We start from the raw sequence: 15467 nt of genomic DNA on the forward strand, positions 1-15467 counted from the left end.
ACATAATTACTTCAGCCAATTCCTTATAATAAAATTACACAATATATTATATATTATATTATATTATATTATATTATATTATATTATATTTACAAACACAGACTATTAGTTCTGTTTCTCTAAAGAACCTTGACTAATACGAGAACCAATCTCTAAACTCCTTAGCATGGCCAAAATGCCCTATATGACCTGGTTTCCATCTACCCCTCCAACTAAATCTCAGACAGAACATGATGCCACCTCCTCCACTCCACCTTCATCAGCTTTCTTCCATGTCCTCACACATACTGTGTTCCCTCTGTCATGGGGTTTTCACTCATTTATTTATTTATTCATTGATAAACTCAACTAATTATTGAATTTCTACTATGAGTCAAGCACTGAGGTTGTACTGGGAATATAAAGTGAACAGGTAACAACGTGGCTAGTTTCATGGAGAATATGTTCTAGTCACAGAAGACAGAAATAGATCTACAGCCATACCTGAACATGCCTGATCTTGGAAGCTAAGTGGGGTCCAGCCTGGTTAGTACGTGGATGGGAGAAGACAGAAATAGCATGTAAATAAACAGGTTAATTTCAGGACGTGACATGTGCTTCAAAGGAAACAAAACAGGGTGAAAGAATCATTTGGTGATCAGAGAAAGCCCCACTCATAGGTGTTTTTTAAGCACAATTTTATATGAATGGGCCATCCATGTGAGGACTTGAAGAAGGAGCATTCCAGGCAGAGAGAATTACAAACACAGAACTAACTGTGAGATAAGTTTATCTATAGATAAACACAGAGAGAGAGAGAGAAGCTTATATACATATGTGTGTGTGTATATATACATATGTGTATACACACACACACACACACACATACATATGGTATGTGTCTATAGCACAGTGGGGCAGCAAGAGAAGGTAGATGGGTAAGCGGAAATGAGATAAAGCCTTAATAGCCAGAATAGGATTTAAATTTTTATTTGAAGCACACTGAGAGGCTTTGGAGGGTTGACATCATCTGATTTAATGTTTGATTTCACACTGCGATGTTTAACAGTGGACATGGGGAGACTAGTAAGGGAGGTTTGCAGTAAGGATGATTGGTGGTAGTAGTTTGGATTACGGGGATGTAGAAAAAAATGAAGAATGATTCAGGATATATTTTGGAGATGGAACAGATAGGAATTGCCCATGTGACTGGAGAAAAGAAAGGGTAACTCCTAAGTTTTTGACTTGAACAATCAACTGGGCAATAGCATCATTTTCTGAGATATGAAATTCTGGGTAGAGATGGGAATGAGGCTGGGGGAGGCAAGGGGGCAAACTGCTAATACTGTCCTTCTCTCGGGACTGTTTTTCACTCCCTCTTCACCTAGTTGACTCCTTCCTATTCTTTGGATCTCAGCTCAAATGTCACTTTCTCAATGAAGTCCTTCCCTGACGAGTTCAAACCAAACCTCTATATTAATTATACACTCAATTGCTGCCATGTAGTTTCCCCTAATAGTAGACTGGAAAAGTAGCCACCAATTCCTCTACCAACCACACCGTCCGTAACATTTCCACTGCCCTCTCACTCTGATCCCTCTAGTCTAGGCCACATGGCTTGCATCCGCCAATAGTGTATCAGCAAACATAACGTAGGCAGAGACTTGAAAGGCACTTGTGCAGTTGACTTGTCCTGCTCTACTGTTTTGGAACTCTGAAACCATGGAAAGAAGCCTGGCTGAGGTGCTAGACAATAAGAAACACGTGGCCACTGCTGACGACCTGCCAATGCCATGACACAGAAGTGAGGCCCCTTAGATCATCCAGCCGCCAGCTGACCAGAAAGGTGAGTAAGAGCCCAACTGAGCAGAAGCAAGGTAAAAGAACCACCCAGCTCACTCAGAATCCCAAGCTAGCCAAACGATTGTAAAACGTCACTAAGTTTTGTGGTGATTTGTTACACTGCAAAAGTGGATACAGTAGCACATACCTCAGTGGCAATTTTACACATCTTTGTTTGATTAGCTTCTATCACTGCCACATGACTGTGAGCTCTCTAAAAGCACAGACTATTCTGACCTTAGGTTACTGTGCCAACCTCAAAGCCAAGCATAATACCTGGAACACACCAGGCATCCAACCAATAACATGCTGAGCGAATGCAAGGAGCAAAGAGAGGTACACATTGTAACACAAGCGAATAGGGGAAGTTCAAAACAAAGGACTGAGGACATCTATTTGTACAAAATAAAAACTTTTAATCAGCAGCACACGGCAGCGAGGAATACAAGACCAAAATCACATTTCCTCTGTCTCAAAGGGTTCAAAGTCTAGGGTACAGGAGGCAGTACAAAATCAACAAAGTGTACTGTTTGAGCATTCCAACACTTCGCTCCTTCAGACAGTATTAGGACCCCGTCCCAAAGCGTTAGGGCAAGGCCCTAACGCTGCCTGAAAAAGTGAAGTGCGGGAGGATCCCAGAGAGATTTCTTGAAGCAGATAAAGTCTGAATTGAGGCCGGGCCCGGTGGCTCACGCCTGTAATCCCAGCACTTTGGGAGGCTGAAGGGGGACGGATCACTTGAGGCCAAGAGTTCAAGACCAGCCTGGCCAACATGGCGAAACCCCGTCTCTACTAAAAATACAAAAAATCAGGCCAGCATAGTGGTGCACGCCTGTAATCCCAGCTATTTGAGAGGCTGAGGCAGGAGAATCGCTTGAACCCAGGAGGCGGAGGTTGCAGTGAGCCGAGATTGTGCCACTACACTCCAGCCTGGGCAACAGAGCGAGACTCCATCTAAAATATATATATAAATAAACAAAGTCTGAATGGAGTCCTTGCAGTATTTACTGGGAAAAGCAGCACACGCTAAGGCCAGGAGGGTCAAAGGGACAGAGGCATTCAAAGGACAAAGGAGAGCCTCCTGTTTGTTTGGGGTTTTATTCTTTTTGAATTTTTGTTCCCCCAGGCCAACTCTAAGAGCCAGAACTATTCGTTATTTATCTCAGCACAGGTTCGGTGTAAGCGTTGCCTCCTTACCCGACGCTCAGGCCCTTCAGGTCCGGGACCCCTGCTTCTTAATTATGTTTCTATTATTCCCAGTGTCTAACACAATCTCTTCCACGAAGTCGGAACTTGATACATATTTGCTGAATAAACGAAAAGTTAAAGATGAGGCAGAAAGCACAGCTCCTTCCAAGGGCAGCTCTCAAGAGCCCACGTTTTCAGATTCAGCAGCGAAGCGGACGCGTCTGGTACGAGACTACAAGTCGCACAGGCGGAGAGGGGGCCCCCGGGCCTCTGGTTTCACGTCTCCCTCCTGGTCCCCGGCGGACCGGCGTCTTTTCTCCCCTGCTCGGAGTAGCCTAGCAGCGCTGGAGGCTGGCTGTCTGGTAAGCGCGGCTGTTAGAGAGGATGGAGGCGCCGTAGCCCCGCGGTGCTTCTCACAGCCTTCGCCGGCAGGGACGCGCGGGACAACCGCGCAGGCGGCTCTGCAGGGGTGGGCGCGCCATCACCCCTCTCCGTCCCTGCCTGCTTGGCGCTTTCCGAGCCCCAGCCGCGCTCAGGCAGCCTCGGGCATTGACCGCGGGGGCGCGCGCCCCGTTTCCATAGAAACGCCCGGCCTGGCGCGGCGGCGCGAGGGGCGGGCTTTCAGGCTGCCGGCGGCTGCTTGCGCCCCAGCGCGCGCCCAGGCGCCTTGGAATCCCCGTCCTTGGGCCCCCGCAAGGTCCCCGGCCGTGCGCGAGGCAGCATGATGAGGCGCACCCTGGAAAACCGGTAACAGCCCGAGCCCAGCTGCCCAGGGCCGCCCACACTGGAGGGCTGGGGTGAGGGAAGTGGAAGCCTCTGTCCGTGGGGCCTCTGCGCCGAATTCCGACCCTGAGTGGGAGGCTGCACGGTCCCCGCTGTGACCTGGGGCCTAATTCCCTGGGCTGCAGCCACCGCCGGCGGCGAAGAGGAGCCCGGGGCCCGGCCGGCTGCCACCCACCTACGCCACCGGGTCTCGGGTCCCCACACTGCCGCGGGCAGTGCGGAAGCCTAGGAGGCAGCCGGGCGCCCAAGCCGCGCTGCGCGGAGCAGCCGGAGCAGCCACCTCCCCAGTTAAGGCCAGGCCCACCCGGCCTGGGCCTTTTCCTGTGCCTACACTGTCCGGATAGTGAGGTCAGGACCCCATGGAGAGCAGTCCGCGCCGGGAGACGCTGGGTCGGTGGGTTTACGCCTTCAAAGCTGCAGAATGCCCGGGGAATGTTTGCATGTTAAATTAACGTGAAGCCTTCTCATCTCTAACGAGAATGTTTTGCCTTTTGTGTCACCTTTTCCCTAGGAACGCTCAAACGAAACAACTGCAAACAGCTGTCTCAAATGTGGAGAAGCATTTTGGAGAACTGTGCCAAATCTTCGCTGCCTATGTGCGGAAAACTGCCAGGCTGAGAGACAAAGCAGACCTCCTGGTGAATGAAATTAACGCGTATGCTGCTACAGAGACCCCGCATTTAAAGCTGGGCCTGATGAACTTTGCAGATGAGTTTGCCAAACTTCAGGATTATCGACAAGCAGAGGTATGGAGTGAGATCACAGTGTCATTGTTATGAATGAGCCATGAAGTAGTGGATGAAGGAACCGTGGAAACTTTCACTTGTAATCTACCTAACTGCAGAGGTGGATGCAAACTTGATAAAACGTACATTTTCATGTCTATAAGACTGTGTGAGTCTATTAAAGACTCACACAGTCTGTGAGTCTTTAATAAATAAAACACGTTCTGTGTTTTATTTTACCCTTTTCAAGCTAACCTTTAGGGCATCTTGAGGTCTTGAATTTCCCCACTTTATTTGCCAACTTGAATTTCCCCACTTTATTTGCCAACTTTTGGCCAAGGGGTGGCTGTTTACTGGGGGTAGTGGGAATAGTACCCAGGGGGAAGAAAATAAGCATAACTTAATGTCTTGTGTGGCACGTAAGTACGTTTTAAAGAATGACTGGAGATGGAAATGTTGGGAATGGTAATGTGGATGGATAAATTATTAATAAATGGGTAAGACATCATTGCTGCATCCATGCTCTGGAAAATTGACCAATGGTTTACTAACAACAACAAAATGCTATGAATTGTATCATGGAAGCAAACCAATACTGAGACACCGTGTGGACTTTTTGCTCTGGGTAGCAGGAGAAGTGTCCTTGTGATTGTTTTCTTTCTAAAAGCCCATATTTTTCCTTTAAATACTTAATAAGCACTTTTACTTGTATTTATTTTCAGTTTCACGGCATAGGTTAACTTATCAGAAGTTGCCCAGTTAGAACTGCGTTGCTTTTTTGTACTTTTCAGAACCTAAAACGGGAATTTCAATTTTCAAAAAACAGAATGAGTATTAAAAAAATTGAACTCGTCATTGCTATCCATACAAATTTGAAGAGTAATCATATTTGGAGGTACTTTTGGAAAAATGTGGAGTTCTTGTCATGAAACTTCTGTAATAAACAAGTAACTCTCAATTATATATGATAACTGGGGACTTAATGTTTCAAAGATAATTTATATTCACAGGTAATCCTAAAATCTTATTTTAGCCAATAATTTCAATGCCCCTTTGTAGAAAACCTTTGTGCTATTTATCAAATAGCAAAGTGAATTGATTTGCATTTGTTCTCCTTTTATTTCCCTTGCTTACCAAATGGTGGAGGTCCTAATGAACAATGACAAAAAGGTAGGCAACAAAAAGGAGAACAGAAAACAGACTTAGATAATCCTTAAACTGAATAATCAGTATGGATTATAAGAAATGGTGTAAAGCAAACTGTCCTGAATATCCATGATTTTAGGATTCCTAATATTTGAATACTTGATGAGAAGTCGATTTTTATTTTCCTAACATGTTTTAAAATGAAACATTCATATACATTTCATTTACAGAAACTAAAGAAAAATCAATATGAAATTAAGTGTATTTGTCAATTATATAAATATGTATCATTAAAAAGCCCTTTTCCTGCTATTAAAAAATGTCCATTTTAAGCAATTGAATACGTCACCTATCTTGAGAAAAAAAATTTTAATGTCCAAGAGTTATTTTTCTTATGCTATATTTAAATACTTGGTTAAAAAAATATGTCTCTTCAGTGCCTTCCACTAGTACTACTTGTAAAAGAAGTAATTACTCAAAATGTGATTTTAAAACCTGTAACGTTTAAGAAAAACTATTTAATTCTAAATGAAACAGAGATGAGACATACAGTTTGACAGCTCAGCAACTCAGACCATTTATCTTGTTCTGTAGGCTTCGATAATTCACAAATGGCTTCTCAGAAAAAAAAATGCAGCAAATACAGTGATCTCTAAGCTTTTTTGCTTTTCAAGGTTATGTTGCTTTAAATGTTTCCAGGATGCTCTGTCTTTCAGCTTTCATTTTCTTTTCTGAAAAGTTGAGCTATTACAGTTCAGAGATAATATACGCAAAGTATCCATTACTGTGCTGAACACACTGAAAATGTTAGCTGTAGTAAAATTTGAACTGTCTTAATACCCTTGAACTACTACTTTAAGGTAAAAAAGTAATCCTAAGATGATGATATGGCCAGGATGAGCTCCCGGGAAACCTGAGACATTTTCTTGTCATTTTGCTCACCAGGTGCTTTTCTACTTTTACTAGTACTGTGCAGCTTAACAGTTTTTAATGTGTTTTGAGTTTAGATTCTGAGTCTTATCAATTTCTAGTGATTAGCCTTTTATTTATAGGTTAAAATGTTAAACGTTCTAATTTAAAATTTTAATAATTTTCAATAGGTTGAAAGACTTGAAGCCAAAGTAGTTGAACCCTTGAAAACTTATGGGACCATTGTGAAAATGAAACGGGTAAGTAAATCCATTTTCTCACTTAACTGTGAGTTACTCTGGCAAAGAGTATGAGGTTTCCAATTGTTTTTTTAAATAAGAAATACAAAGTAGTGGCCAAGAGTGGTGGCTCACGCCTGTAATCCCAACACTTTGGGAGGTCGAGGCGGGCGGATCACGAGGTCAGGAGTTTGAGACCAGCCTGGCCAAGATAGTGAAACCCCGTCTCTACTAAAAATAAAAAAAATTAGCTGGGCATGGTGGCATGCACCTGTAATCCCAGCTACTCAGGAGGCCGAGGCAAGAAAATCGCTTGAACCCAGGAGGCAGAGGTTGCAGTGAGCTGAGATAGCGCCACTGCACTCCAGCACGGGCGACAGTGTGAGACTCTGTCTCAAAAAAAAAAAAAAAGAAATACAAAGTAGTATATAGTCATTCTTTTTACTCTGAAAGATCACTTAGATCTTTAAGAATAATGAAATAGTTTTAATGAGCTTAAGTATACTGTAGCAATATAGACATTATTATGGAAACTTTAAAATAATTATGAAAAATATATGGACAGAAATTGCTTTACTATATGAATATAAGTTTTTCTTTAAAGCAGGTGATAGCATTTAGACTTTTAAAATGTGTGAGAGAGTTCTATTTTTAAAACTAACTTTATTGATAATTTACATCAGCAGTCCCCAACCATTTTGGCACCAGGGACCGGTTTTGTGGAAGACAATTTTTCTTTAGTTCACAATAGGGTTTGCACTCCTATGAGAATCTGATGCTGCCTCTGATCTAACAAGAGGCAGAGCTCAGGCCTTAATGCTAGCTCGCCCACCACTCACCTGCTGTGCTGGCCCAGTTCCTAATAGGCCTGGGGGGTGGGAGCCCTTGATTTATGTGCGATAAAATTCTTCCATTTTAAGTGATCATTGAGTTTTGACAAATGTTTATACCCATGTAACCACTACCGCAATCAAAATTACACATTTATATGCATATATCTATTATGGTTAATAGTTTTGCACTGAAATTGTGTCATTATTTTGAGAGAATATTAAACACATTCTCACATACATAGACACTAATTATGTAATACTTGTAATTCCTGTGGTAATGGTACCAGGATCACACAAGAAGTATTCTTCCATTCTTAAAACAATTCTTAAAAGAATTCTTCCATTCTTAAAACTGAATTTTCTTAAGTCAGACATTTTTACTAACAAAAAAATGCCAATTTGCAGGATGACCTCAAAGCAACACTCACAGCAAGGAATCGAGAAGCTAAGCAATTAACTCAGTTAGAAAGAACACGTCAGCGAAACCCATCTGATCGACATGTTATTGTATCCTTTGAATTTGGGTCTTTAAAAAAATTTTTAAGGTATGGAGTACAAAAGTAAATGTATATAGAAATTGTGCATTTTTACTATTAAACGAGTAGAGAATTTGAATATAAAGATTGAAAAGAAATGCGTTTAGGAATTCTCACTATAGAAATTGGCTAATTTTAAAGAGGTTACGCCACCTAATTCAAATCCCCTTACATTGTTTTACACAGTAGACTTTGCAAACGAACAAACAAAAAATTCAGATGTTTTTATAAACAGTAAATTCAAATTTCTGAATTTTATTTTCACATGGTGATGACTAAATATTAATTCTACAATTAACTTAAAGATCTATTGTTAATCCTAATATATCAGTGTCCTCTATGCCCTGCTTTGAGAAAAGGAAAGAAAATTTTCCCATTTAATTTCCTTCATCTTTTAGAAATAAAACAACTATGTGACATCATGACTTCCAGCCAGTTAACCTCAGGAGACTTAAGAGTATAATTAAGATCCAAGTTGGACACAGAGAAACCTAGAAAGGACTGTCTACTATAACAAGGTTCTTCTGTTAAACATGACTGTTTCTTAAACTACAATGTGCCTTGTTCGTGAGTAAACAAAAGCATACAAAATAGTGCCTAATTGCCAGCAACTGAGATGGGTAGGACTGTGTAGAAAGCACTAACATCTGGCTGGGTATGTTGGCTCACGCCTGTAATTCCAGCACTTTGGGAGGCCGAGGCAGGCAGATCATGAGGTCAGGAGTTCGAGACCAGCCTGGCCAACAGTGAAACCCTGTCTTTACTAAAAATACAAAAATTAGCCAGGCATGGTAGCACACACCTGTAGTCCCAGCTACTTGGGAGGCTGAGGCAAGAGAATTGCTTGAACCTGGGAGATGGAGGTTGTGGTGAGCTGAGATCACACCACTGCACTCCAGCCTGGAAAACAAAGTGAGACTGTCTCAAAAAAAAAAAAAAAAGAAAAAGAGAAAGAAAGCACTAACATCCCTACTGCCTCTTTTTCCCATTCCTTCTTCTATATGTCTCCTTCCTGCTTCCTTAAGGTTGTTACTGCCCAGCTCAGCCAGAAACCACATGAGGAGTGGCTCTTTGAGAGCATTTGAGGTTCCAGAACACCTCCATTCCTGAGGGGAGTCTCTTGAGCAGCGATTTGGGGCTGCGCCAGTTGCTTGGTCCTTCTTCCTTTGGACCAAAGGTACAGAAGCCCAACTTTGTACTAAACAAAAATGGGCAGCCATAGGGCTGGGAGTGCCCACTGGAGACTGGGACAGAAATATCTAGATAGTCATAGTGGCATAAGATCCGCAAATGGAGATTATAGAATCTGTGTTTTAAGCAAGTCAGACAAACCAGAGAATGCTGGAAAATTTATGACTGATAACTAGAGATCAAGGCAGAGGCTATGGGGCAGGGTGGGTGGGGGGGTTCACCAGTGTTTAAGAATTAAGCTAGGGATGAAAATTTTTTGTTTTGTTTTGTTCTTTGTGGCCTGGAGTGGGGGAGGTGGTGATACATGAAGACATCTGGAATCCTGAGTAGTTGGCAAGATTGAATCAGGAGTACTGGTGTCTACAGTAAACACAGAAATGAATCTATTCCTAAGACAAACATTTTTCTGACTTGGATGCTGTGCTGTAAACACTGCTGTGGAAGGGAGATAATCTTAGAGCACAGATGAAGCAGGTCTGTGGGTTCACATGGTGGGGAAATAAATATAACCTAAGAGATTACTGCCACAGGTGAGTCAGTGTGCTCACTGGGTAAGATCTGCAACTTGTGTATTTTGACAACCTGAGACCAAAACATGAAGGACAATCTACATACAAATGTAGTCAATATAAATATACAAATATTCGATCATAGTATTATGGCATATTTCCCAGGATAAACTCTTAAAATTCATCTATGTAGAAGTATGTTTAAGTTTGATATGTAAGATAAAATGGAGTCCCTCTGATAGAGAGGACAGGGAAAAGAAGAATCCCACGGCTCTGCCTGCTCACCCCCCAAGTAGGGCTCCAGGTGACTCCTGAACAAGCTTCCTGTAATGCAGTGTGAGAAATACCAATCTGGCTTACCCTTTTAAAAATCATTTTGAACTCTTAATTAATTCCATTTAATATACTGATATCTGTATTCATGGAGTTGTATCTTAGTATTTTAATCCAAAGCATTTCCTACTCAAGTTGGTATATTATAGAATTTTGAAGAATTTTCAATGAAAAGAAATATTAGAAATCTATATTCTCTTTGCTAAAAATGGATGTGTTACTTTAGGTGAGTTGCTATGCTCAAGTGAAGGGATTTGAGACTTTCAGAAATAAATAGTAGTTGCTGGAGGGTGATAGAAGATGAAGCTACACATATCCCAGTTATGGCTTCTGTTTCCCCATGCTTCCCTGATTTAGCCAACTCTACTTACTCTTCTAAATTTTAAAATGAAAATATCAATAAATGAGGAGGGTAAAGACATGAGTCAAAAGGAAGTAGTCACAAGTAAAAAGCTGCATCAGTCGTGTAATAAACAGTATTAGGAATTAGTCTGCTTGAATATTCTCATTAGCACAAGGTTAACATGTATCAAATAACTGTTAGAGATTTTTTCATAGTAGTAAGTCTTCAAAGGAGCTCTATTTTATCTTTGAATTTCCTGTGATGAAGTTGTGGTTTAAAGAATCTCAAACACAGAAATACAGAGAAATGTTTTTGATTCCTGGTTATGATTAAGTTGAAAGTTTGTATGATTTTTAAAAATTCTACACCCCATATTGTAAATGTATATACAAACACAGAGAGGTATAAATGAATATAATTTTAAGTACTTCGTATCTTGAAAATGTTTAGTTGAATGAACTGAATTACATAAGTAACCATAATTGATATATGGTTACAATTAATATATAACCTAATTGTAAGTGTATATAATTCTATGAGTATATAAATTTATTGAAAAAGCTGTTATACTCTCTTTGAAATGTATTTTTTCCTTTATGAAAAATTTCAGTCACAGGTGGGTAATAAAGTGGTGTGTCAAGAAATGGATCCTTATAGTAAACCCTTTTACTTGTTTCAATTTATACATTTTCTTGAAAAAGAAAGCAAAAGCTAAATGTCACAGTATTACTTATCACAGAACTTTGACAACAAATGCAAACTTTTTCTATGATTAATTATTAAATGATGATATATGTGACTTTTGAGTAAATATAATATTAGCACAAGAAACAAAACTTTATTAGGAAGAATTTAATCTGAAAACTGGGCTGTGTCTTTTTAAATTTCTGTGTTACCTTTTAAGAAAAACTCTTAAATGTTTTTGGGCAACTTTTGTTCTAGCAGACGAGATGCTTAAAGAGAGATACACAGTTAGATTAGAAATATTACTATAGCCACTGACTATATATGGCTGTTGAATTCTTGAAATACAACTAGAGTAACTTTGGAGCTAGTTTTTAATTTTTTATTTAATTTTAATTAGTTTTAATGAAAATAGCCCCATATGGCTAGTGGCCACCTATTGATTGGACAGAACAGATCCAGATAATATGAGTACATCTCCAAGCGTGTTAGACTTGCCATCTAATTTTAGTTACTAGTGTATTTATTTTTTGTAATAAGCATTAATAGAAGCAGTGTAACATGGTTGTCTTGTAAAGAAGAATCTACAAGTAGAAATCCCATGCTGAAATATTTGTAGTGTATATGGTATTCCACCTGATGAGGATATTATAGAATTAGGAATATTTAATGCATTTGGAGAACAAGTAGAAGTAAGCAAGGTAGAAAGAAAGAGTCTTTGGTTATATACCTGCTAACCCAAAATACCTCAATGTTGTAATGATTTCAAAAATCAAACTCTCAGTGGTAGAAATTCTCATAGCTGTCTCTCTACTGTGTGCCACTCTCCTTAGTCATTTCCAAAGATGATTTCATGTAATCCATACAATAGTCCTATGAGATAAGCATAAAGAGTAAGAGATAATAGGCCAGGTGCGGTGGCTTACACCTGTAATCCCTGCACTTTGGGAGGCTGAGGCTGGTGGATCACTTGAGGTCAGGAATTCAAGACCAGCCTGGCCAATGTGATGAAACCCCATCTCTTCTAAAAATACAAAAAATTAGCTGGGCGTGGTGGCATGCACCTGTAATCCTAGCTACTCAGGAGGCTGAGGCAGAAGAATCGCTTCAACCCAGGAGGCGGAGGTTGCAGTGAGCCGAGAGCGTGCCACTGCACTCTAGCCTGGGCAACAAGAGCAAAACTCTATCTCAAAAAAAAATAAATAAAAAAGAGATAATCTGTAATTGAGAGAATTGAAATAATTTTTACTAAGTCATAAGTCCTTTTCAGGGGAGAAATGGCTAATGGAGAGAGAGACAAAAGAAAAATAATTTTTGATAAATGGCACAGGTAGTGAAATAGAGGGAAGCAGTAGAAAATATGGGAGATGGTTTTACAGTAGGTTATCCAAGGGTGTCTGGAAAAAAAATTATTTTATAGACAGAAAGGGAAGGATTTGGGGGTAATTTTTGTTCTTAGGGTTTTTTTTCTAGATCGTGAATCATATCACTAAATAAAGTTCTTTATTCTGCATGTGCTTACATAGATCATTTTATTATATATGGTAAACTATAATATTAACAATTTACACTGTTATGCCAAAAAGCCGGTACTGCAATGGTAGAATTTACCAGTAGGCTCAACTGAATGAATTCTCATTTGATTTTTTTTATATCCTTGGTTGGGGAATACTTTTGTAGGCAGAAACGGAATTACAGAGAGCTGCAATGGATGCTAGCCGAACAAGTCGTCATCTGGAGGAAACTATTAACAACTTTGAAAGGCAGAAAATGAAGGATATAAAGGTAATAAAGTAACTGTTAGGGTTCAAAACATGTTTTTAACCTTATTTTTTTACTTTAAATTAATGAAAAATTTAAATTACTCTAAATTTTTTAGCCCATAATACCCCTTATAAAGAAAATATGATAAATAAGGGGGCGGGCACAGTGGCTTATGCCTGTAATCCTAGCACTTTGGGAGGCCAAGGCAGGTGGATCAGTTGAGGCCAGGAGTTTGGGATGAGCCTGGGCAACATGGAAAAACCCCATCTCTACAAAAAACTAGCCAGGTGTGGTGGCACATGCTTGTAGACCCAGCTTCTTAGGGGGCTGAGGCAGGAGGATCACCTGAGCCTGGGGAGGTCGAGGCAGCAGTGAGCCATGACTGCGCCACTGCACTCCCTGCAGTCCAGCCTGGGCAACAGAGCCAGACCCTGCCCACCCCACCCCACAACAACAACAAAAAGAAAACAGAAAAAGCAAAAAATATTACAAATAAAATGTATTTTGGTTTTTTTTTTAGTAGAAACAGTGATATATAAAAGACCAACATTTCCAACCAGAAGCCAGATATTCAGCTTTTTATCACAAATACTATTTAATCAAGGGGAACTAACATTTATTGTGTTTTTATATGCCAGGCACTTTACATAAATTCTTGCAGTCTTCACAGCAATTCCATGAGGATGAGGTGGTGTTATGAAGTTAAGCAGCCAGGCACAGTGGCTCACACCTGTAATCCCAGCACTTTGGGAAGCTAAGGCGGGCAGATCACTTGAGGTCAGGAGTTTGAGACCAGCCTGGCCAATGTGGGGAAACTCCATCTCTACTAAAAATACAAAAATTAGCCAGGCGTGATGGCACGCACCTGTAATCCCAGCTACCTGGGAGGCTGAGGCAGGAGAATCACTTGAACCCAGGAGGTGGAGGTTGCAGTGAGCCAAGAAGATCATGCCACTGCACTCCAGCCTGGGTGACAGAGCGAGACTCTGACTCAAAAAAAAAAAAAGAAAGAAATTAAGCAGAGACATAAAATATTTTACCCAAAGTACAATAGCCAGAAATAGGAGCTATAAACCAATTTTTTAATCTGTGGTTTCTGTTATAATACAGTCATTAATTTTTATCGCTTAATATTTTGTAGTAACTACATATCATCAAATAAGTAAACAGGGTAATAGTAGCCAACCACGTAAATTTGCATCTACTATGATATGGTATCTTAGTCAACAAAATCACAAGAATTGCCTTATTCTAACACATATGTAGATTTGAAACTTTCTTGGGGATCATGAAATTCAGCAGGTCTTTTTGATAACCATCTTGGAAACACTTGAAGGACCTCTTATGACCATCTTACAGACTAAAACTCATCTAAGGCTCTTTTTGGCTCACTGAAGATTTTCCTGTAACAGGCTTTAAATGTGTTTGTTTTTATTTTACTACTATTGACAAATCTTCCTTCATAAGCTATATTCTTTCAATAAAATAAGCATTATCTGCCACTTAATTATATATCTCTGAAATCCATGAAACAGTATTCATTTACATCTTTTATTTTCTTTAATTTCCTGTCATAGTTTCAAAGGATTTCTGAGCTCAATTTAGTCACAGGCTCTGTACTCTTCTATGTAATAGTAGATTGCTACCCGCAGAAGAACATCTCAGGAGGCTGTCCCGAGACAAATTCCTTTACCAAGCTAGGAGAGTATGGTCAGGGTATAAAGTTTTATAATTGCTGACATTCCCTCTTAAACTGAGGGAGGAAGGAGAATTATTAAGATAATTAATTAGCCTTAACCTGAAAAATGGGAATGGAGACTTGTGAGCTATGCCTGATTCCACTGTTGGATAAAGGCTTCTTTAGTGATGGGAAACTGATTCCTTGCTCCATCATTGTTCCTCAGACCTGCAAATTTTTCATTTACACATGGAAATTTGTCTCTATTCTGATCTTTGGGCTCACTTCTATGTTCTGCCTGGATGCTGGTTTTAATTCCCTGAGCATTACACAGTACCAAACCCCACAGAGAAAGTGAGTGCAGCATTCCCAGCTACAATTCCTGCTACCTTGGATTTCCTGAAGCAACAGGAGATGGAGTAAGGTGCTGTATGGTGGAGGGTGCACAGAGAAGAAAAGAGCTTCTGAGCTTTTCTCTATTGTGCCCCCTAAAGAGGGAAGTCTCTTGATTTCAGGAAGTCTCTTGGTCACAGAAGAAAAATTTTTTAAAAGACAGGAAGAAACTTACACTTTAAAAACATTGGACTATAATTCACTGTGCAACTCTGGTCTTGAGTGTATACACAGATATATATCACCACTCAATGTTAGAACATTGTCATCACTTCAACCTTGTACAGTTTAGCTTTTGCCCCCCTGCCTGCCTCCCAACCCTAAGCAGCCACCACTAATTTATGGATTGAGCTATTCTGCACATTTCATAGAATGGAATCATCAAATATGTT

At 40.2% G+C, this 15467-nt stretch overlaps 1 protein-coding gene and 1 long non-coding RNA gene across 11 annotated transcripts in view; one reads left to right on the forward strand and one right to left on the reverse strand.

Moving 5' to 3' along the window:
• LOC134810894 (uncharacterized) overlaps positions 1-3102 on the reverse strand; it is a 29645-nt gene extending 26543 nt beyond the window's left edge. The window contains exon 1 of the long non-coding RNA XR_010159632.1: positions 3019-3102. This is a non-coding gene — a long non-coding RNA (uncharacterized LOC134810894). The remainder of the gene's footprint in view (positions 1-3018) is intronic.
• Positions 2793-15467, forward strand: part of CIBAR1 (CBY1 interacting BAR domain containing 1) — a 28728-nt gene continuing 16053 nt past the window's right edge. For 3 of the 10 annotated variants that reach the window (XR_010159628.1, XR_010159629.1, XM_054656881.2), the window contains exons 1-5: positions 4097-4186; positions 4304-4538; positions 5664-5687; positions 6764-6832; positions 12921-13025. Coding sequence is in view for 7 of the 10 variants with exons in the window: in XM_054656881.2 (XP_054512856.1) it covers positions 4152-4186; positions 4304-4538; positions 5664-5687; positions 6764-6832; positions 12921-13025 (468 nt within the window). In the remaining 3 variants the exon portion in view is untranslated. Of the gene's footprint in view, positions 3372-3602; positions 3757-4096; positions 4187-4303; positions 4539-5663; positions 5688-6763; positions 6833-8049; positions 8190-10652; positions 10659-12920; positions 13026-15467 lie in introns of those variants that run through there. The other 7 variants (XM_054656884.2, XM_063817312.1, XM_054656887.2 and 4 more) reach the window with 6 other exon arrangements.

Source organism: Pan troglodytes, chromosome 7 (assembly GCF_028858775.2).
Source record: "Pan troglodytes isolate AG18354 chromosome 7, NHGRI_mPanTro3-v2.0_pri, whole genome shotgun sequence".
NCBI lineage: Eukaryota > Metazoa > Chordata > Mammalia > Primates > Hominidae > Pan > Pan troglodytes.